The sequence below is a fragment of the Agaricus bisporus genome (assembly GCF_000300575.1).
Source record: "Agaricus bisporus var. bisporus H97 unplaced genomic scaffold AGABI2scaffold_11, whole genome shotgun sequence".
NCBI lineage: Eukaryota > Fungi > Basidiomycota > Agaricomycetes > Agaricales > Agaricaceae > Agaricus > Agaricus bisporus.
Genome location: NW_006267346.1, coordinates 504,017 through 525,394, shown reverse-complemented (window position 1 = coordinate 525,394; position 21,378 = coordinate 504,017). Strand labels below are relative to the sequence as shown.

Here is a 21,378-nt window from a genome sequence, read left to right as displayed (position 1 = left end):
ACTAAGCTGAATATCACCTGCCACCGAAAGCTCGCAATACGCATCGTCTCCGGGTGTCCATAAAAAACAATTTTTTTTTTTGACTTTGAGCTAAATTGGTCGACGGTGAATGTACCCCATTGCCCTGGTATGCACCTGGTTGTTCTTGACAATTCCAGTGGTCGATCATTCCTTTTTGGAGTGCGTCTTATGTCCCTACCTTTTTTTAGCTTTTGTTTTTTTCTTCGGCAAAAAGTTGGAGAATTGAGTGATTTGCGGACAGTCAACTGTCATGGCACTACATTGATGACTCACCGATCGACTCAGAGCCAATAATACATAAAAGCTAGAGGAAGTAGATAATCACACTCTACAGCATGGCAATCACAACATAAATGATAACGGTTATTGAGGATTACCGCTTGAACACTCCTCGGCAGAATGAGTCCGAACATGTCCGCACGCACGTTGGAGTTGTTGATCCATCGAGAGCGAAGCTTCTTGTCGTTGCGAGTCACCAAAAAAAAACTTGAAAGACTTGCGTCGCCCGGATCAATATCCGTAAATCTTAAAATAAATAAAGTCTTGGTACTCTTCATAGTCAACCGCTGTCGACGCGTTTCAGACTTTTTCATTATTTTCTGACAGGCCCAGGCCTCGTAACAGATAGCTAATAGAAAAGCTTTACATCTACGTTCTCGTATGTTTTAGTAGAACCCAATCACGGTCTCTCTCTCCGTACTGATCTGGCCTTTTCCACCAAATGCTCATAAATAATTTCTGCCGTGCTACAGCTGATTGATACTGATACCAACTTATGAGCTGGAACCCAAATGACACACAAATTTGTTTAGTTTTCTTTTATCTGAGTGTTCGTATGTTTTTCATGTATGGCACGGAACTTTTTATTGAAACAGTGCTAATTGACAAGCGAAAGTAGGTTAGGTCAAAATGAGTGATGGCCGTCCTAATGAACAGTGAGATGACAACGGATATTAGTAAATACTACAAATCTGGGAAATGAGGCGTCATGAGAGAGATATCCATGCATATGAGGAGATAAACAATTGCATAAACAAAGTGGTCCACAGTTGGCCTGTTTAGAGGCCTCCATCGTAATATCGTAATAAGCAAAAATAGCTGACTCAGGCTTCGGCAGTCGGGACCAGTACCAACCCAAACATCCATCCCCACATCACCATCATGAATCTGACCATCCACGCAGGATCCGCACCCAGTCCAAGCCCTGGTCGTAGTTGCATGGCAAGAGCAACTTCGAGAGGTGAACGTGTACTGGCAATTGCTTCTTCTAATGGAGACCGTCTACGTCGGTGGGATTGTAATGGTACCGACAGTTTCGGCGGCAACGATTGAGGCTCTGGTATTGTCTCCGCCTTCAACGATAGTTTCGCATCGGGGAACGTTCCTGGAACAGGCGTAAGGGGATGCTCCGAAGGCGGTGTCAGTACGGATGCCGGAGCGATTTTCTCTTGGACTTCGTCTTCTGCGTATGATGGTATTTTATCAGAAGGATGAGCGTCCATTTCTGACGCGAGTGTCATTTCGGCCGCATTGATGACCGCGTGTGCCCGTATTCCCTTCAGAGTGTCAGTAACAACTTTCTCTTCTCCAGCTCCGCAGTCAAAATTTTTGGCTTGGCCGATTTGGAGCCTATCCTCCGGACAATGCAGTATTACTTCCTTGCCCTCGGCGCTCTCGACGCAATCACCGTCCACTTCATCGGACGAAGGCAATATGTCAACTTCATCGTCGTAATGACTATCATCCGCACAATCGTCGTCACTTGCCGCCTCAACATTGACTGTAAATTCATCGTCGCTATCCAGTTCCTGCGTGATACATTCAGGGGAGTAGAAGAACCGCTCATCCTCAAAGAAATGTGAGTTATCTTCAATTCCGTTGCTGACTTTGGCCGAGAGAAGTGCCCCATCCGTTGGTGACGAGTTAGTCTCTGTACCAACCAACGGAACAGATGAAGCCCGGAAACGGTCTTCCATCGGTTTCATATCGGTGGGACCAAGACATTTTGACATTGGCAAGATGGCAGTCGTAGGGGCCAACCTATCATTATCCAAGTCGTCCATGATGGTGGGCTTTGGCAAAGAAGGAATCTTAGCTTCACGGGGCGGTGACGCAGGTGGCGTCGGTGTCTGTACTAAGGAGATTGGTGAAGCGGCACTCGGTAGTGATGACCCAGAGGAAACATCCGAGTCATCATTGGAGAGGTTTCTGCGAAGAACGGCGGGTTGAGTGCAAATCGAAATCATGGGGATATTATCGGCTTCCGTGAAGATTGAAGGTAACACGTTAATCGTTTCGGGCAACGGAAGAAGGTCGGGATCTGGATACTTAATGTCTGTCTCGGCTTCATAGTCATCATCAAGCTCCTTAGCCAGCGCCAAAGCCGATGAGAGTACCACTGGGTCGACCATGTCACTACCCTCGCATAAATCTTCTAACACGGCTTCCTCATCCTCCAGAACCGGATCGACGCGTGAAATGCCAGCCTCAGTCTGTGCTTCCACGTCCCAAACTCCCTGATCATCAAGTTCACCATCCGATTCCCATTTCCTTTCTCCGACTCGCTTCTGTTCCTCGTTCGACTCAGTATCCTCATCGTCCAACTCAATCAACTCCTCTTCGACCTGTTTCCTAGTAAGCTTTTGAACTGGACTGCCAGAAGTTTCTTCCACGGATGAAGGACTATCGAAATCTGCGAGCACGAGCTCAGTGTCGCCTGGTTCTTCAACATCGAAGCTCCATTCAGGAACCCTCCAATCCACTTCAAAACCAGGCATTCCACTTGCGTCCACATTCATGTCAACATCCACGAGAGAGATAGGTCCAGATTTTGCTAAATCTGACGAATTTGAAGATTGGCTAGTCGTACGCGATGCTGTGAGTGGAACCGAAGTGGGGGAAATATCAGAATTTGAAGGCGAAGGCGAAGGAGATAGTAGGTCTAATGTAGAACTGGAATCCGACACCGGTGATGAAGGCGGTGAAGAGAAGTCCAGGAGGAATGATGGTGGACTAGCGGCGAGAGACACTGACTGAGTCGAATTCTCAATTAGTTCTTCCTTGGGCTCAAACGTTATGTTTCCAGTGTTTGTCAAGCAATTAGCCACGTCCTGTGCAGGCTCTGATCCCGACTCCTGTTGATCAAGGTCGAAGGGTGGCGGAGATATCCTCTTCACGGTAACGCCACCAAGGCCCCTACTTCTCTTACTTTGCTGCAATGACAGCGAGCGAGGGGAAAGGGACAGTGATGATAGTGTGCGCGAAGTGAGGAAACGACTGTGAGTGGGAGAAACTGGTCTAGTTCCCGCCACAGCATTAAGCGATTGACCAAATGTTGAGTTGTTCGGCTTGAACGGTGATAGGCTGATTGCCGGGAAATGACCTGTAGGTGGCGGTGTAGGCAAACCACACGCATTCGCCGTGGTCACAGGCAGTTGAGGTATGGATTTGGGCTTCGAAGGCGTGATCGGGACCAAAGGGATATCAGTATCCCCCATCCCAGAGAATGACTTTGGAGTCGTCGGAGAAGGGGTTGCTGGAGGAGACGGAGCATGGCGTGCAATTGGAACCAGGATGGGGACTGGTGTAAGAGGCCTGTAGCTGGGTAACGTATCCATGCTAGAAGACCTTGATATTTGTCGAGTCTGGAATATAGGACCATGATTCTTAACAACCGGAATATGCGAAGAATTTGACATGACTGATAGGTCAAGAAGGGAATGGATCGTGGAGGTAGAGCCAGGCATGGATATAGGGAGGACATCTGGTTCTGACAAATGTAGTGGGGAAGATGGGCGAGTGAATCGACGATAAAAAGCCGACAGCGGGGACCAGCGGCTATGACTTCGCGTTGGCTTGGCAATAGTTGATTTCTGGCGGTAACGGAAGAGAGAAAATGGCGAACGTAACGAAAGAGCTGACGTCCGACCAGCAGAAACGGGCTGGGGTAATGTAGTCGGCGCCGCTGAAGATAGAAGACGAGATTTCAGGATGAACAAAAGGCGAAGGAGAGCACAGGATAGCCCGATTGCCAGAAACGAGAATCCTGTAACAGCCAGAGGCGAGACGGTAGCCATGATTGCGAACACCGGTGAACGCTTGTGTGGCTCACTAATGGAGAGTTCGTTAAGATAATATAGACGAGCAGAAGAGAAAGGACAGACGAAGTGAGAGAAGGAAAAGCAAACACACTACAAGACCAGGTGTTATAAGTTAGGTTCTTGTTGCCAGGATGATTCAACTGTGTACGCACGCAGTAGTGTTCAAAATGAAGAAAGTGAGAATGAATCGTAATGTGGATGGAACGGAGACCGAGAAGAGGAACCCGAGCATGATTATACGTGTCATCAGACAGGGTTAATTGAAACAGAAACCAGACCTGCCAGAGTTCACTAGGTCAAGCTGCGGGTGGCGATTGTACTCGGGTGGAGGTGCCTCATTGCGTTCGCATTTCCATCACGCTCTGATCACGCTTTACTCCGTCCCTTAACACGCGTTTGCGGCCCGTTGCCATGTTCTAGGCGATTCTTCAATTAATAATGCATATTCAAAGCACTGACTTGGTCGAGATTCGACTACTCGCTATTCCTGAAGACCTCGCCCCCTAGAGAGAAGGGATTGCAACTCCAAACCGCCCTTCAACTTTGGGACAATGTCGTCAGAATTTTTGATAGGAAGGAGCTTGCTGCAAAATCTACGTTTCTTACTTTAGATTCGATAATTAGCCCTCGCCTAAGGAATACCTCACCGACAGGAAGGGACGACAAAAAAAAATCTTGAATTCAAGTCGGCTGAAAGCTGCTGCATTTTTAGATCAAACAAGATGACGTCGCTGACAGTTGTCCCAAATAGGCTAGCGACATCAACTGGCAGCCAAAAGCGAGTAGATTTTGCCAAACGGTGCATTGAACAAGTGCATATAAAAAACAAACTCTTGAATTACAACAGAGCACTACGAGAAACCAAAATGAAACGTGGGATAAAACGCGTTTTCAGAAATAATACCATGGGAGCTCAGCGGCGAGAGAGAATTCGCATAAGTCAAATACACATTCATCCCAGTAAGTTTTCCCAGCTTGAGGACTTCGTTTCTGAAGCTTTCACTTGGCTTCCTCCCCGGTACATACGTGACATTCACACTCTTCATATGTGCCACACCGAGTTCCTGATGCCGTATAGATCGAGCGCGGAGGAATTCAAGAAATATTGACTCGGAGAACATCGCTCCCGCGCAATCAAACACTTCAAGATTCGGGCAGAGACGACCAGCGACCATTTTCTTTTCTGGATGTGATGAGACAGTGAGTGAACCAGATGATGATGTCTCTTCAGAGCCATCGAGTAGGCAAGAATTCGAATCGACATCAAGAGGGAGGTCAACTACGTTATGGCTCATTCGAGAAACGGAAACAACGGTTTGGGGCTGAGCGCTTAACACTTCCGGTATGAATCTTTGCAAAACCCGGTCAGCAAAGTCGAAATGTCCAGACTGTGGCATTGGAGTCTGCATCCCGTAGCTCACTACAGAAAGTCGTTTCAGACCAGGGACCATCTCCAAAACTCCTAACACGGCTTCAAAAGAGGACCTGTTCGCCCGCAACTCTAGTTCTTGAAGTGGTTCAATGAGGTTACGGAGAAATAGATCAAGAGCCTCCATCAATTGTTGTTCGTGTGAAGGCATTCTCTCTGAGAAATCAACTGTTTGACAATAAGAAAGATGACACAGTTGTGGCGTAATAAGAGTTTCCAACAAGGTACACATGTCCTTCCACCAACACTCGTCCTTCAATGCAAGCGTTTCCAGTTTCGGTAGGGTTATTTTAGGAGGCGAAGTATGTGCTTCAGCGTGACCGACAGGGTCCACATTCGGTATGAAGATGGAGCAAACTCGAAGCTCAGGGCATAGTTCTAGTGTCCTCAAAACATCCTGCAACGAGAAGATACCAAGGGATAAGTCGAGCTCAAGAAGCTCACTCCATCTGATTGGAAATTGCAAGATCGTGGGCACGAAGCGAGGTATGGACACCGAACGTAGACTGGGAGCATGAAAAATACTATTTTCCCTTGTGGCGGCTGCAAAGTCTGCCTGAACAGGATCCCAAGGATTTGCGGCTGTCATACTGGGAACAAGATTGCCGTCAAAATGAAACTTCTCCAGCAGGGGTACATCCTCCGCACCATAGCGATCGAAAAATTCTGGCCAAGAATAATTTTCGATCACGAACGATACTGATCGCCACCGAGATGCAAAAGAACTGAGGAGATTAAGAAATGGTCGGATATGGCCATTTATTGGAACAAAAGGATCCAGGGAATATGTGGAAGAAATTATTGAGATTGACAATGGAAGAACCCCAGAACGCGCAAGCCACTTCGAGACGGCTGTCAAGATCCATGTATTATCTGTTGGGAATGCGGGGTCATAGGGTCTGGCGGAGGGGGTTACAATATGTATGGAAGTCCAAAGTCGTGGCGTGGAATATGCGATCTGCCTCCAATGGTTACATACTCTTCCTAGAAGGAGCGGCGCTTCCAAGGCGCTCATCACGGCATTGTGAGTGGTCGGCAGACAGTGATAAAAGATTTCCTGGAGGATCTCAGGAATCAATCGACGAGCAGGAGCGAGTATATCGTTATACTCCGCAATTCCTATGCTCAAATGTTGCTTGTCAACAGAAAGTTCATTGCAACGATCCCGTAGCCTCGCGATCTCGGCGGTAAGTAAAGAGATGGTTTCTTCGGACTCGGCAACTCTACGTTCGAGCAGGTTGATTTCGACCGGGATGGGAACGTAGTTTGTGTTCAGCTTCTCTTCGAGTAATATGGTCATGAGGGTATGATGGTAACAGCAGAAGCTTCGGGCTGACGGCGGCACTCAAGATGAGTCAAACCAATCAGACACATACAGATGAGTCAGATGGGTTTGACGGCAGAACATCAAAAGATCATTAACACTGATTTGGTGTAGGTACCAAGTAGGTACCCGTTACCACCACAGGCACCACCCCTCATCATCATTTCTAACATTTCATCTTTTTATCCGTTAACTCGGGAATTAATCCACGTGATGCCGAAGATAGAGTGTGCAGTATTTTTAATAACTGCCTCAGCAAAATTGCTTATCAGATGAAAAAAGGTCCGGCAATAGCGACAGCTTCTGGTTTTTCATAAGGGTGCATTGCTTTTCGTTTGTCGAGAGGCACATGATTGTCAGGTTCCTTTGCGACTCATTCATACTCTCACTAATTTTAGATTCTTCCTCATGCCTACGAATTTTTAAACATAGTAAATTCCCGCTCCATTTTCTGTATGCCCGCCACTGGGTCGTCCTTCATCGTGTGATACCGATTGGCGCGGAATGACACGGTGTTGTTGCCCGATGTTTCACGGAGCATGAATGAGAATACTGGACAAACTATCAAACAACTGCCACGTCGTCTGACCGCAACTTCTAGTTAAATCAGCAGTCATGCCATTTGCCTGTAATACTGAGCACCATCAAGACAGTCAATCAAATGAAAAATAAATGGGATGTCGAACCGGGAAGCATTTTGATATGGTTGCCACCTCCCAGACGCCGCTCTTTGAATGTAGTCATGTCTTCACTTATGAGAGGTCTCACTAAATAATTTCGTAACCTCTAGAACGATTTTAGTCGTTCTTGGCATGCTAGCGTGCACAGTGTGTCAGCATTCCTGCTCCGTGTTGCGGAGGTTTGAAACATTGTAAGATACGTTATTTTTTAGCAACATAGCGTCTTTCTTGCCGTCCGGTCATGCCGTAACAAGATTCTATACCGGTCCAAACATATCGATGACGATCTTTGAGTGAACCGAGTGACTTGTCTATCGAGATCAATTAGAAGCTAAGATAGCTTACCTTGTGATTACCTCCAGCTTATAAATTACACTGTACAGCATCATAAGATTCATAATTTTTGATATATAATATAGCAGATGGACGAATGACGGCCTTCTGATAACCTTTGGAAGTCGGCGAATGTGAAATTTAAGTATCATAATCGACATGTCCGTTGAAAAATTTCGCTGTTGATTTCGGAAACAAAAGAAGCTAACTCAAAAGTTTAAACTGATTAATCAACGCCTAACATCCAATACCACGTTTAAAACAAAGCGGAACTCCGAGGATGAAAGCACACCGTCGCGCGACTCGCGTGAAATCTCGAATTTACCTTAAAAGGTGCATTGCCCCGGAATGCTATATTTCCCTCGAGATGTGACACAAGAAGAGGGTGCCACATCCGACGGGATTATTCTCGCATTGAGTTCTTTTTCGGAAAATAATCAGTCATTTGCTGAGCGTCCAATCTCCACCCGCGACGTTGTAAACCAGGTTGATCGGAAGTTTTTGCAGGATACTTCTTGCGTGGGTGACCCAGGGTTATCGATATCTGTGTCAGAACAAAAAAAGTGCCTCTGGAAATAAGATTTATCAAAGAGCGAAATGATAGTTCGACGGTGATTTCCGAACCACCTTGAAGGGTTTAATTCGAAAAGCTCCGTCCTTCAGTTCGCCCTCTTTCTTGATAGTCGGAAAAGGTGATGATCGCAACTGACTAGTAGTGACTCCTGAGCTTGGCTGTGTCATTACCGCTTCAGCTCAAATCCGGAACTAGTACTAGCTGTATCGATCTTAGCAGAAAATAATAGATTTGCTCTTACTTGGCGTGTACGTCAAGTGTACTGATACGCCGGACATCATGGAAAAGAGGCAATGCCGGCGACGGATCACTCCATGTGAGTGGTTTCTCGGTTTTTTGCCGCATCGATGGGTATAATTTGGGCAACACTACCATCACCGTCTCAATGTTTAGAGCCGGAAATCTGCGTTATCTTGAACAAAAAAAACGACAAATCAGGATGAGATCTGTTCCTGATATGTTAGGAGCTATTACGACCAGACGGAGAGGCTTGTTCCCCGCGCACCTCTCTCATGTGTAAACACATCGTCAGCAACCAGCTCAAATGTGATCCACGTGGTTAAGTAAGAAGCGGAAAGACTCGTCAACCCCATGCACCCTATTTCTCTCTATCAGAGATCTCAGTAGCTAAATTCGCCTGGACGACACAAGAGCACTCTAAACCGCGAAGATCAAGGGACTGGAGTCCTTTTCAAATGCGTGCTTGGACCTTACATCCTTTCCGGACATCGTTGCAGCCGAACCAAACCACTCAATTACCTCAAAATGCAACCCTTACCACGGATACTGTTCCTGGGCAGGCAATACTGGGCAATGTTTTTCCTTTGTCGGGTATAGTTAATTATTGGATTATTGGGGGTCAGGTTTTTGGAACCCTGGCTTCCCGGCACTTCAAGCGCGTACATAAAAAGATGACACAGGAACCGAGATTTCCCCTAGCTTGATTCTCTCCCCCCCGGTTACTGTAACCTTCCCCCTCGCCACAGCAATCCCAGGCTGAATAGAAATACCCTGGAGTCTCTGACTTCTTTATTCCTTCCTGGGAGCTGACGTTCGTCATGTGCAAGCACGAGGTGTGAGTGACGTATGTTTTCTCCCTCGATATTCCTGTTACTGACGCGAGTGCGATGGCATCGTACAGGGTTGGTGATTATTATAGAGGATGTGGGGTACGTGGTTGTCATGCATGGTTCTTGCAAAGCTCATCTAACCATATTAACAGCACTTTCACCTGCGATACTTTACCGGTAAAGTGAGCGACTGTGACCTCACGGTGTGCAAGACAAGTAAAAAACACGCACACGGCAACAAAAAAAATTGTGACTGCCCTGAGGTAAGTCGAATTTTTGGGCGATGGGTAGACGCGGCAGCGTCGCAAATACTGTGCTACTGTGGCTGACAGTGGATACTGGCGCAGGTTATCGTTGAAGATAGAAAAGTGGAAAACCTGTTTCAAAACCCCTTCTCACAGTGTCAACGCACTACCCGATGATACGAATGATTCTGAATGGCATCATAATACGTGACGTAGTACCGAGCACTTTTGTTATACAGTTGCGGACAAACAAACACGACAAAAAATTTGAACCACCAACGGACACTGCCACAAACCTGCCAAACCACCGGAAAGTGTTTAATTGGCTGAATTGAAGCTTAACGAAAGTATTTGCACGACCCAATTCTCAAAATTCAATGATTTCAAATTTTGACCCCAAAAATTTGGCCGGACGTCAAAAAACTAGGTAAAATTGCAAAAAAATGTGCAATCGACTCCTTTCTCAATACTGAATCCGAATGCTCGAACGACTATGCCTGGTAGGCCTGGTTTGAGTGGGGAAAAAATCAATGTATTTGACTTCTGATGCAAAATCAGGTGTGGAACCTAAATGCGGACAATTTTCCCACCGGCTTTTTTGACCGTGGAAAAGTGAACCCGCTTTGGTCTGTGGGCAAATGACAACTGCTGCGACACCTCCTTAGTAAGCAAGATGTCATGATCAATCAATTAGGTCACAAAAGAGCAATCCGCTGCGATTGCGGAGTTATTTGGCAGTTTATCAATCGTGTCAGACAATGGATAGGAACACTTGAAGGGCAAGGTGGTGACATGGACCTTCTGGAGGCAAAGTGCTATCGTGATGCACGCCGAGAATATACTTTCCCAAGCCAAATTTTTTGAAAAATCTCGGGAATTTTTTTGGCCACCCAAAAGTTTAATGCGAAAATTCTGAAGAAGGCATTTTTGAGCGTATTTTGACCCGCTGAATCCAAATATGAACTCAGTTTTCGCCCAAAAAATTTTGATCACGAGATATGGAAATTGTTGTGTTTGTTTGTCCGCGACTATAGGTGGAGTAGCGCTCGCAGCTTGAGAGTTCTGTCACTTATACTTAGTATGCTGTTTTAATGTACACTATAATCGGACTATATCAATCGCTTCTGTTCCAGAGAGACCGGGCGTTATATTGAGTGAAGATCTATAATTGCCTGTCCCGAAATAGAGCTTACAATTTGCCTGAAATGATGACGAATATGAAGGAGAGGCTGACGTCTGCTTGAGGCTTCTTTAAGGGGATGGGCAAAACGCCGTTGCTAGAAAAATTGATCAGAAATGACTAAAAATTGCCATACATCCATTGCCCTGGTCGAAGTCAGGAAGTGATTTTGATTTGAGTTGATATGACTTGGTCAGCGATCCCGTGACGCCGTTCCTTTCCTCCTCCCAAGATGCCATCATGCAAGCAGTCACTATACATTCATAGCCGTACCCTGGACGCTGATTATTGACCTGTAGTTGCTGATATCAAGTCCAAAGCATCTAAAGCAACTAGCTCTGGAGTTCAGAAATTGCAGAATGTCCGAGATCGCAATACCAGGTAAGCCGTTTTCTACGAAGCCTGAAGTCGATTGGCGCCTCATAAACGATGCCAGTGTACCAATGAAGAAGACTAACTGGGATCCGTCCGGTGTCCCACCCCCACCGCCTCCGAGAGCCAACTCGGCCAGCAAACCTACTGCATTCACATCTCTTCCACCACCTCCGACTCGTACTGGTTCGGTAAGCTCGGGATCCTCTACCAGCAGAGCCCCAGGCGGTGTTTCATCGTCGGCTTCACCACCACCTCCTTTACCTGGCCGGAGTGTTACGAGCGGGCCGCCCCAGCTTCCTAGAAGGAACAATACATTGTCACCACCGACACTACCCAGTCGCGGAAGTTCTGCGTCTCCCGTGCCTCATCATGCTGATGCGCCATCGCCACCAGCGCCCCCGCCTCCACCGTACCGTTCGCCGTTGCCTCCCGCAACCAGGAAGCCCCCTTCCACGGCTTCTGATCAGGGAACACCACCACCCCCGCCCTTCAATTTATCTACAAAACCTGGAGCATCACCTGCACCGAGTTTTACAGCTCCATCCCCGGCTTTCTTGGCCTTAACGCCACCGAGACGTTCTCCTGCAATCCCGCATGTCCAACCTGCTACAGAAGACAATATTGACTGGGCGAATTTATCAAAGGAAGACAAGGAAGTACTTTTCAGCTGGCTTGATGAGTTCTTCACTCGCTTGCTCGGTGTTCCTGTTGGACCTGTAAAGGGTGCAAATCATGGATCACTCCCTGTAGGACCGCCTCCAGCTCTCCGTTTCAACGTAAGTTTCATTATTCGTCTTTGATCTGATTTGGATATAACTCGAAATTGGTTCAGACGAAACCTATGTGAGCGTTCGGCGAGTCTTTATGCACAGCCTAGATGTGTGGTTCGTGAACTGCAACACGACACGGATAATAAAATACATGCACTACGTAAACACGGTAGAGGATAGATGTCTTTTTGACTGGTTCCCATTGGCCTGGTTGACTTCGGCTAGTTGAAGAAAGATGGACAGGTGCGGCGATGGTATACAAGATAATACCGTGTGTATGTACATTATCGCGAGGAATGAACTGTACTGTGTCATGAGAAGTGAATCCCAATATCATGAAAGGCAGATAAAAGTCTAGTGGTTACTGTCAGTACTGCTACAGAAAAAGCTCCTCTCATTACATACTTTAGAAGGTCATCAACGTCCATCTTGGCTGCCCTACTTTCCATATAACCGGCGTCCCTCAATACCTTGTCCACAAGCTCCGAAGTTGAGGAGTTATCATCGATGGGCTGAACGCAGATAAAGTCAGCAGAAATTTTGGAAGTCAATCAAAGAATCATTTATAACGTCTGCAAGCACGCGGTCACCTCAACGACCCTGTTTCAGGGTTGCGAGCATGAGATGGACTGATGAAGAGGTTCGAGCAAACAGCAGGAGGAGAATGAATCACTTACCATTTCTCGAGTTGCCATCCATGTCTTACGGTTTTGCTCAAGCATTTTCATTACACCTTTAGCTTGGAAATTCCCGCGAACCGTCTTATTAGGTCTAGAGAAGATGATTCGGTTCATACCGTCGAATTCTTCAAATTTAACTGGTGGAGGCGGATCGATAGGTACCATGCGGATAACGGATGATTCAACTTGAGGTGGTGGACGGAAGTCATTTCGTGAGACGTTGATGATATTATCTACTTTTGCGTAGAGCTGGATTACGTAGGAAACCAATGATGAACATTGAATCAGCGTTTTGGGGGTGGCAGCGCCTTCTGAGTGAACTTACTTGGACGTTTGCAGACAATCGCGACCAAAGGGCGGTACCTGGTCTTGCGACCAATCGAGATGCAAATTCCCGTTGAAACATGAGAATCGCGACCCGAAATAATGGACGATGGGATAGGAGTTTGAATACGAGAGGAGATGAAATTTGATAAGGTGTGTTGGAGATGCATACTTCAAAGTACGGTAGCGGTTCGACTTTGACGAAATCTCCGATGACAACGTCCAGTTTACGTTGAGCCGGTCTGCAATGTGACGTTAATGTCCTCACTCAAGATAGGTTGAGATGATGGTAGAAGGAAGTGGGGATATAGAAGCGGAAGACGTGAGGTCTGCAGGAATCGGGGGTGAGAAGGTGAGGTGAAGCTGGAGGACGTACGATCCCTGCACCCGTTTAATTACTTCTGCAGCCATGCGGGGGTCCATCTCAATCGCTGTAACGTGCTTCGCCTTTTCAAGAATTTTTATAGTCAAGTTTCCGGTACCGGGCCCGACTTCCATGACCTTGTCTGTCGGCTTGAGGTTCGCCTGAACGTAAAAGGCAGACGGGTCAATGAATTTTATGGGTTCGCAATGGTTGGTGAGCAAGTGCGAAACCAGGGCGGACGTAGCAGACGAACCGCATCGACTATTCTGGATAGAATGTTCGTATCAGAACTACACAGATACTAGAGTATATACTTCGGCGCACCGCTGGCAAGTTTGGGCGTTCTTTAGGATGTGTTGACCGAACCTCGCAGTATTGAAGATGGGGTTTGTTATTTGCGAACTGCTGCTTCCGCTTCCGCCAGAAGAACTAGGATTGTGAGCACCTTTTTTGGGTGCGGACTGGTGCACTCTAGAGAACTTTTGTGAGGTCGCGCGAGGCATTGTCTGAAGGAGTTCGGAAAAGATAAGAGGCAGAAAATAGCTGGAATTCGTCACGTGAATCATATCCGTCAAGTTATTCTCGACAACCCATGCCTCTTCCATCGCTTTCCATTCTATCACTGACAATTTACTCCCCGGGACCTGTCTGTTTGACTTAACATTCAAAGGTGCCCATCACCGCATTATTTCTTATATGCTGTACTTCTAATGCGAAGTAGACCAGGTACCTGTCCTATTGGCGCCCTCAGTCAATCATACGTCCGAACATGTCCTCAACCTCTCTTAGGAGTAGGTTCCGTAACAATGAGCCGCCTTCCGTTCAAGAAACCGCGGAAGCTAAAAAAGCCTTTGAAATTGTGTTTGGCAAGGTGCGAGCTCTCGAGGATGAAATCGCTCGCCTCCAGAACAAACGCAAAACACTCGAAATAGAAACCAGAGATTTGGAAGCATTTATGGACGGTCATACCAGACTACTTTCTCCCGCACGAAAACTCCTCCCTGAAATACTCCAAGAAATATTCTTTTATTGTCTTCCTGTCGCTCATAATGCAGTTTTGGACGCCAAAGAAGCGCCGCTTCTCCTTGGGCGAGTCTGTAGTCAGTGGCGACGGATTGCTTATTCGACGCCAAGGCTTTGGACATCGATTCATATTATCGCTTATCCGATCGATTCAACCCGTCGCTCTGCCAGCTGCCGGGAAATTGCGAGGATAGAAGCCATCTCGTCCTGGCTTTCTCGATCAGGAATCCTCCCGCTATCCATATCGATGTACTGTGGTAGATATACAGTCTCATTGATGTCCGAAGAACCGGTTAACAGCGACATCCAACCATATCTAGACGTTGTCATTTCTCATGCTCATCGTTGGAGAAATATTCATTTCAACCTGCGCCACATTGATCGATCACATTTTTTCTCCCAGTTCTCTTCGTACCAGTTTCCTTTGTTGGAGAGTCTTCATGTTGATGGCGATTATGAAAGGGATCTCACACCTCCCTCTCCTGGCGATTTCCCTACTCCACTAAAGGGCGATAATATATTCCAAGGACCTCTCCTTCGTGTCCTCTCGCTACCCAAATACACCCTATTCATGCTCCTTCTAGATTTGCCGTGGAATTTCCTCACGGGTCTTAACTTGGGAGGCCACAGTTTATTCCTTGGAGACATCACCCGAGCCCTGAGGCTCTGTCCTAATCTTGAATTCTGCTCCATTGCTGCAGTTCCCGGACCTCGTCACCTCACACTTATGGGCTCACCATCGTCATACGATATGTCCGAAATTACCTTAATAAAACTGAGGTCTTTGAGCGTTATCAATAGATCAGAAATCGATGAAGCATGTCGCCAAATATTTTCTTCTCTATCCGCACCCTCACTTCGCCACCTCTCGTATGAAAGAACATGTCATGTGTATCCAGATTCTCCTGGAGTCCGTGATTCGGAACACTTACTGGTGGATGCTGTTCGCTCCTTTCTCCAGCGCTTGATCCACCCTCTCGAGGAGTTGAGCATTTCGACAAATCCATTTCATACTTCCTTTATACTGGATATCTTGCCGCTTGTTCCTGGATTGAAGAGACTATCACTCAAAGGATATGCGACGTATAGGGCAGATTCTGTGTTTGGGACCCCAACGTCTTTCTTGGATGGTCCAATGGACGATTTCTTCTTGACAGAATTGATTCCTGGTCGAATAGAAAGAGGCGACAGTCCAATATTTCTCGATGCCAACTTCGATGACAACGATGAGAATAACGAAAACTTTTCGAGCCGCCCCTATTTTTGTCCCAGGCTCGAAGTTCTCCATTGTTCCTACGCTCTATTCTCGGACACCACGCTTCTTGAGTTTCTACGTTCTAGAACTGTGGACAGTCAGAAAAATAAAGTTTCGCATCTTCGTCGAGTTAGTATCACTTTTAGTTCGACTCATCCAAATTCCAATGGAGATTCCCGTATGGAGTTTGTAAACCAAATTGACATACTAGAGAAGGAGACTGGTTTGCGTGTGGATGTACGGCATAAACCCTCAGAATTTCATCTGCTACCTCTAGCAGCACCTGTCGTATCTACACCATACGATGGTATAGGGTATCCTGTTGTAGCTCCCCCACCTTTGCTCATGTTTTAGCTTTACACAGAAACATGAGTATTCAAAGACGAAAAGGGTGACAGTAGTTCCCACAACTTTTGTAAAGACTACAAAGAGTACAAAATGTCGGTGACATAATCTCGAAACTGATTGTTCTCTTTCGTATGGTAGCGTAATTCGACAGAGGAACCACAATCATTATATAGCGTGCCGTAAAATACTTATGACCGTGCATTGGGTTCAGTGCTTGCGTCCAGAACATGGTATTCTAATCAATCAAATAGAGAGTACTGGTAAGATTCTTCGTATCAGATGTCATTCTCCGGTTCTGAAGGCACTTTCTTCTCGACCTTTCGAAGGACCTCGTATAAAACACTGCTCTGCTGTTGATGGTGTCAAATCTACCCTGCCGCATCCAAATTCGATTCAACACTTAATGACTTTCTTTCAACCTTTATTACAATTACAAGTTGGTCACCAAGGACGAGATACTTGCCACCTTTCGCTCCCGGCTCTACCATGAGGAGGAGACAACTCCTAATATAAGTTACACTGGTATCGAATATATAAATAGATTGTATCGTTTACCACGAGACACGTGTAAGGTGTGCGTTCATGACCACAGCAATGCTCTTATAGTTTGCGCATCAGCAGGATGCAGTAGCACGCGCCTACTGCTCTCTCGCCCTTATCAACATCCATCATGTCCAATCAATCTTCTGTCCATCAAAAAATCCGTATAAATGTCGGCCCTACAAAGGAAGTGGCGGTTGAAGTTGAAGTTAGAAAAGCAATGGATGAGACTTTGAAGAAGCTCAAAGTGATAGAAATCGAGGCCGCTTATCTGCAAGATAGACTCATCTTTTTCCGTCAGAGGAAACAGACTACCGAAAGACTCATCGAGGTTTATCAAGCACTCATCGCTCCCATCCGTCGGCTTGCCCCAGAGATCCTACAAGAGATTTTCTGGCGATGTCTTCCGACTGCCCATAATTCGGTGCTCAGCTTCAGAGAAGCCCCGCTCGTACTTGGTCGAGTTTGTAGTCAATGGCGCCAGATTGCTTACTCCACGCCGAAATTGTGGACCTCACTCCATATTGCTATTGTTCCCCTCATTTATCCGAGGGCGAGAGCGAGATTTGATGCCTTTGACGCATGGGTTGCTCGCTCAGGCATGCTTCCTCTTTCCATCTCGATGTGTCATGCCCAAGGGTCGGTTGTGTCCACGGATATATTTCGACCGTATTTCGATCTCATTTTCAAGCACGCTCGACGGTGGAAATATCTTCACCTTCATGTTGCATTCTGTGATCGAATGATGAATTCCCTCGCGGAGACCACTGGGGATTCAATGAAGTTCCTCATGGAGATTTCTGCGGATGACATCCCCTTGCTTGAATCATTCCACATTGACGTGGGCGTTTTCGGGGACCACAGCATATTAGATCAATCGCTATCAAGAAGTGATGGCATCCTATGCGCTCCTCTACTCCGCGTTTTATCTGTGACTGATTTTTCTATGCGACTACTTGACCTCCCCGTCCAGTGGAGCCTGCTTACAGGTCTTGATCTAATCCATTTTCATCTACCAGATATCTACAAAGTTTTAACACTTTGTAGATATCTGGAATCTTGCGTTGTGCATGTCGGAATCCCAATGAATCCGTTTTCTTCAACGACTGATTACAAAACATCCAATAGCAGGCCCGAGATACTTTTATCTACACTACGAACGCTGAAGATTACCGGGGGATTCAGCCTGAACTATGACTCATTAACCCTTCTCAACGACCTCTCTACACCCGCGTTACGACATTTTGCATACGAACACCTTAATGGGCCACGTTCATCTCCTACAGACTTTTCATCATCTGTGAAAGTCTTTCGTTCATTCTTCCAAAAGCTAAACAAACCCCTTGAAGAATTGGATCTCGCTAATGATGGCCTCACAACGAGATACTTGACGGAATTCTTGTCACTCTTTCCTGATTTGAAGAGGTTATCGTTGAGACCTGCATTTGATGCTTCACGATCATCGTTCAACGACCGTTTGCTTTTGAGATTCATCCCGTCCACTAAGTTTCCTCCAGCTACTTGCCTTTGCCCCAACCTCGAGGTCCTCAGCATCGGTAACGCGATACTCTCGAAGCATGTTTTACTCGATTGTCTGCGTTCACGTTTGGTGGACTATGACAAGCATAATGTTACACGTCTTCGTCGTTTCAGTATATCGTTCAAATCGAAACTTAAGGACCAGGATATGACGGAGGAGATTGGTTGGTTGGCTGAAGAGTCGGAGTTACCGGACATGTTACTGAACCGATGTCCAGACAGTCCGCCCTTGCATTTTTTAGCAGATCCGGATACTCCTCCCCCATTGACAGGCTTCACATTTTGATTGACTTGATTTTGGAGTTGAGGGTTGCAGTCGCAGAATAACCAATTGAAAGTGGCACAGATTCGCTGATTCCGAAATACTCACGCAGCCATGCTTTACCCTTTGCAATTCACGTGAGATGGTTGGAAACGCCCGAGAATGTATATTACATGTTGTACGAATATATGGATAAATAAGTGCTTTGTGGATTCTAGTAAATCGTCATGACTTTCTAGGTGAAGGATATTCTTTGGCAAATCCTAGCCCTTGGGGCACCAGTCGCAATGTAGCCATGGGCGGGTTTATTTGCGTTTCAGACTCATTGATGGCCATCGCTTCCTCCTCCCAAAACACTTGCAGTTCTTTCGATATCCATAAAAAACTATTATGAGGTGAAGATACGGATACGACAGGGGAGTATTTCAATGGGAAGTGACTTATAAATAGACCACATCATTCAACTGCCTCATGATCAGTCCTAGTCAGGGTTACAACGACAGTGATCAGCACAGCGTGCCAGCTACTCACACTGCACTGCTCTCTTACACTTTGTCACTACCCAACATGTCCGGTCGATCTTCCATCTATCAAAAACTCCATACAACTGCGGGCCTTACAAATGAAGCCGAAGTAAGAAGAGTGATGGACCGGACGTTGAAGAAGCTCGAAGCTGTAGAAATGGAGATTGCTGGTCTGCAAGACAGGCTCATTGTTCTCGGTCAGAGGAAACGGGTTACTAAGAGCTTCATCGAGGTTCATGAAGGATTCCTCTCTCCCATCCGTCGACTCGTTCCAGAAATCCTACAAGAGATTTTCTGGCTATGCCTTCCGGTTGCTCATAATTCCGTGCTCAGCGCCGATGGAGCTCCACTTCTACTTGGTCGAGTCTGCAGTCAATGGCGCCGGATTGCTTATTCCACACCAAAGCTATGGTGTTCACTTCACATCACTGTTCCACCCCTCACTTATCCTCAAGCCCGAGCGATGTTCGAAGCTTCTGAGGCATGGATTGCTCGCTCAGGCATACTCCCACTTTCCATTTCAATATCCAATGCTAAATGGATGCAAATGTCCATGGATCAATTCCGGCCGTATTTCGAGCTCATTATAAAACACGCTCGACGGTGGAGGAGCATTCGCGTTCAGATTCCGTTCGCTGATATGAGAAATTTCCTTATGGAACTTGATGCAGATAATTTTCCCCTGCTCGAGGGATTTCACGTTGATCGGGGCATTTTGGGGAAGGTAGGCATGTTGAATCACCCGCTGTCAAGGAAGGATGGCATCCTATCTGCTCCTTCACTTCGTGTTCTATCCATAAACAAAATTTCGCGACTGCTTGACCTCCCTGTCCAGTGGAGCCTACTTAAAGGGCTTGATTTAATGCATTCCAATCTACACGAAGTCTTCGAGGTTTTAACACTTTGTTCGAATCTGGAAACGTGCACTTTTCGACCAGACACCTCACCCAACCCATTCTTAAATTTACAATCCCCCAATAACAGACCCAACATCAGTTTATCGAAACTTAGAACACTAAGGATGTTGCCTGGGCGCGGCCATGTCTCGTTGAACCTACTCAATAACCTCGCCGCACCCGCTTTACGACATTTCGCATGCTCCCGCTTTCTCGACTCGGAGGAGCAAGCTTTACCGTCCACAACCCCTTCACCATCGTTGAAAGTCTTTCGTTCATTCTTTCAAATACTAAATCAACCACTCGAAGAATTGGAACTCAATGCTAAAAGCTTCACGACGAGATACTTAATGGAATTTTTATCCCTCCTTCCCGGCTTGAAGAGGTTATCATGTTTGTATCCCTCTAAATTTGACCGTTCACCCCTCAACGACCGCTTGCTCTCGGGATTTATTCCGTCTGAGCATATAAGTTTCTACCAGTCGTGCTCATCTGAAGCGGACCAAGTATATGGTTATGAACCAGATTTTCCTTCATCTAGTACTTGCCTTTGTCCCAACCTCGAAGTCCTGAATGTCGATCATGCTTCTCTTTCAAAGCACGTCCTACTTGAATATCTTCGCTCGCGTTTGGTGGACTATGAGAAGTATAACGTTGCGCGTCTTCGCTGTTTCAACATATCGTTCAAATGGAGAGTAAAGGACCTTGATAGTATGATGGAGGAGGTCGATAGGTTGGCTGAAGAATCGGGGTTAGTGGTGGAATTTGGACATAATGCTTTGGCTACGCGTAAAGAAAGCCTTTTGCGACCTTCGAACAAATATTCTCCCAGCGACGGTATTCGGAAGATATTCGGAGTTTGATTAATTTCTTTGATATTGATAGCAGTGGCATCTCTTGCTGAACAGGCGGCGTTGCTGGCCAAGTGCCCGGTGCGTCGACGCCTAGACTATGGGTTACTTCGATTCTTACAAAGATATATAGTTACTTTTACATCGATTCGTTTCCTGGAGTAGATTCGGAGCGGCCCGGTCCTGTCGCCTCCAAACGCCTCCAAAGTTGATATTAAAACTCTTGCGTCTATTTAATGGACTTGTGCTTTGCTCTCCTAGATTCATGGTGAGAAACACGCACAAGGTTTGATTTTTTCGGAGTGATGTACAGATGTTTGATCATGAAAAACTTGATCTGTGAACAATGCTTCGCAATTTTCTTTCTTACTGAGTTGTTAACCTTATATTACGGCTAGGTATTTACGCAAGTAAGAGAACTGGGCGATAGTCCTGGCAGCATGCCTCTCAGGGAGTCGAGAGAAGCCACGAACACCCATGTTCCTAGTCGACCTTACGACGCGTCGAGCTTCTTCGGCTTCGCTTTCAAGCGCGATTGTTGGGTCATGAGTGAATGTGGGCAGCAACGTGGTTCACCCCTCGATGAAACCAGCTTGGTGGGACAGGGTGGGCGTGTGCAGGTGGTTATGACCGTGAGGTTGTACGCTTGTATGCATAAAGTATGCAAATAT

The 21,378-nt window shown here is 46.4% G+C and overlaps 7 protein-coding genes across 7 annotated transcripts; 4 read left to right on the top strand and 3 right to left on the bottom strand.

Annotated features, from left to right (window-relative positions):
* Positions 1-1,005: 1,005 nt before the first annotated feature.
* Positions 1,006-2,709, bottom strand: AGABI2DRAFT_195113 (hypothetical protein). The gene has a single exon (XM_006455665.1). It carries the CDS (start codon positions 2,430-2,432, stop codon positions 1,125-1,127), a length of 1,308 nt encoding a protein of 435 aa, XP_006455728.1. The 5' UTR covers positions 2,433-2,709; the 3' UTR covers positions 1,006-1,124.
* Positions 2,710-4,043: 1,334 nt separating this feature from the next.
* AGABI2DRAFT_138724 (hypothetical protein) lies at positions 4,044-4,438 on the top strand. Its single transcript, XM_006455664.1, has 3 exons — positions 4,044-4,131; positions 4,185-4,211; positions 4,274-4,438. Exons 1-3 carry the CDS (start codon positions 4,096-4,098, stop codon positions 4,379-4,381), a joined length of 171 nt encoding a protein of 56 aa, XP_006455727.1. The 5' UTR covers positions 4,044-4,095; the 3' UTR covers positions 4,382-4,438.
* A 2,019-nt stretch (positions 4,439-6,457) lies between these two features.
* On the bottom strand, positions 6,458-6,850 carry AGABI2DRAFT_76689 (hypothetical protein; the record flags this gene model as incomplete). The annotated part of the gene is made up of 1 exon (XM_006455663.1): positions 6,458-6,850. A coding segment is annotated over one exon (393 nt), but the record flags the coding sequence as incomplete, so codon positions are not given.
* Positions 6,851-9,519: 2,669 nt separating this feature from the next.
* On the top strand, positions 9,520-9,953 carry AGABI2DRAFT_76734 (hypothetical protein; the record flags this gene model as incomplete). The annotated part of the gene is made up of 4 exons (XM_006455662.1): positions 9,520-9,536; positions 9,603-9,630; positions 9,684-9,794; positions 9,879-9,953. 4 exons carry the CDS (start codon positions 9,520-9,522, stop codon positions 9,951-9,953), a joined length of 231 nt encoding a protein of 76 aa, XP_006455725.1.
* Positions 9,954-11,315: 1,362 nt separating this feature from the next.
* On the top strand, positions 11,316-12,178 carry AGABI2DRAFT_121628 (hypothetical protein; the record flags this gene model as incomplete). Its single annotated transcript, XM_006455660.1, has 2 exons — positions 11,316-12,107; positions 12,164-12,178. 2 exons carry the CDS (start codon positions 11,316-11,318, stop codon positions 12,176-12,178), a joined length of 807 nt encoding a protein of 268 aa, XP_006455723.1.
* On the bottom strand, positions 12,158-13,972 carry AGABI2DRAFT_210241 (hypothetical protein; the record flags this gene model as incomplete). Its single annotated transcript, XM_006455659.1, has 6 exons — positions 12,158-12,455; positions 12,507-12,613; positions 12,779-13,030; positions 13,107-13,347; positions 13,482-13,630; positions 13,784-13,972. The coding sequence occupies 6 exons, from the start codon at positions 13,970-13,972 to the stop codon at positions 12,413-12,415; spliced, it is 981 nt and encodes a 326-aa protein (XP_006455722.1). The 3' UTR covers positions 12,158-12,412.
* Positions 13,973-14,091: 119 nt separating this feature from the next.
* On the top strand, positions 14,092-19,935 carry AGABI2DRAFT_227231 (hypothetical protein; the record flags this gene model as incomplete). Its single annotated transcript, XM_006455658.1, has 3 exons — positions 14,092-14,139; positions 14,191-14,746; positions 19,461-19,935. Coding segments are annotated over exons 2-3 (981 nt in total), but the record flags the coding sequence as incomplete, so codon positions are not given.
* Positions 19,936-21,378: the final 1,443 nt, after the last annotated feature.

Bases quoted from the DNA above. Each gene is read 5' to 3' on its own strand.
- AGABI2DRAFT_195113 (XM_006455665.1), bottom strand. From the start codon at position 2,432: ATGGTCGACCCAGTGGTACTCTCATCGGCTTTGGCGCTGGCTAAGGAG.
- AGABI2DRAFT_138724 (XM_006455664.1), top strand. From the start codon at position 4,096: ATGATTGCGAACACCGGTGAACGCTTGTGTGGCTCA. The intron at 4,132-4,184 runs CTAATGGAGAGT...GAAAGGACAGAC, and splicing joins GTGAACGCTTGTGTGGCTCA to GAAGTGAGAGAAGGAAAAGC. The intron at 4,212-4,273 runs CTACAAGACCAG...CTGTGTACGCAC, and splicing joins GAGAAGGAAAAGCAAACACA to GCAGTAGTGTTCAAAATGAA.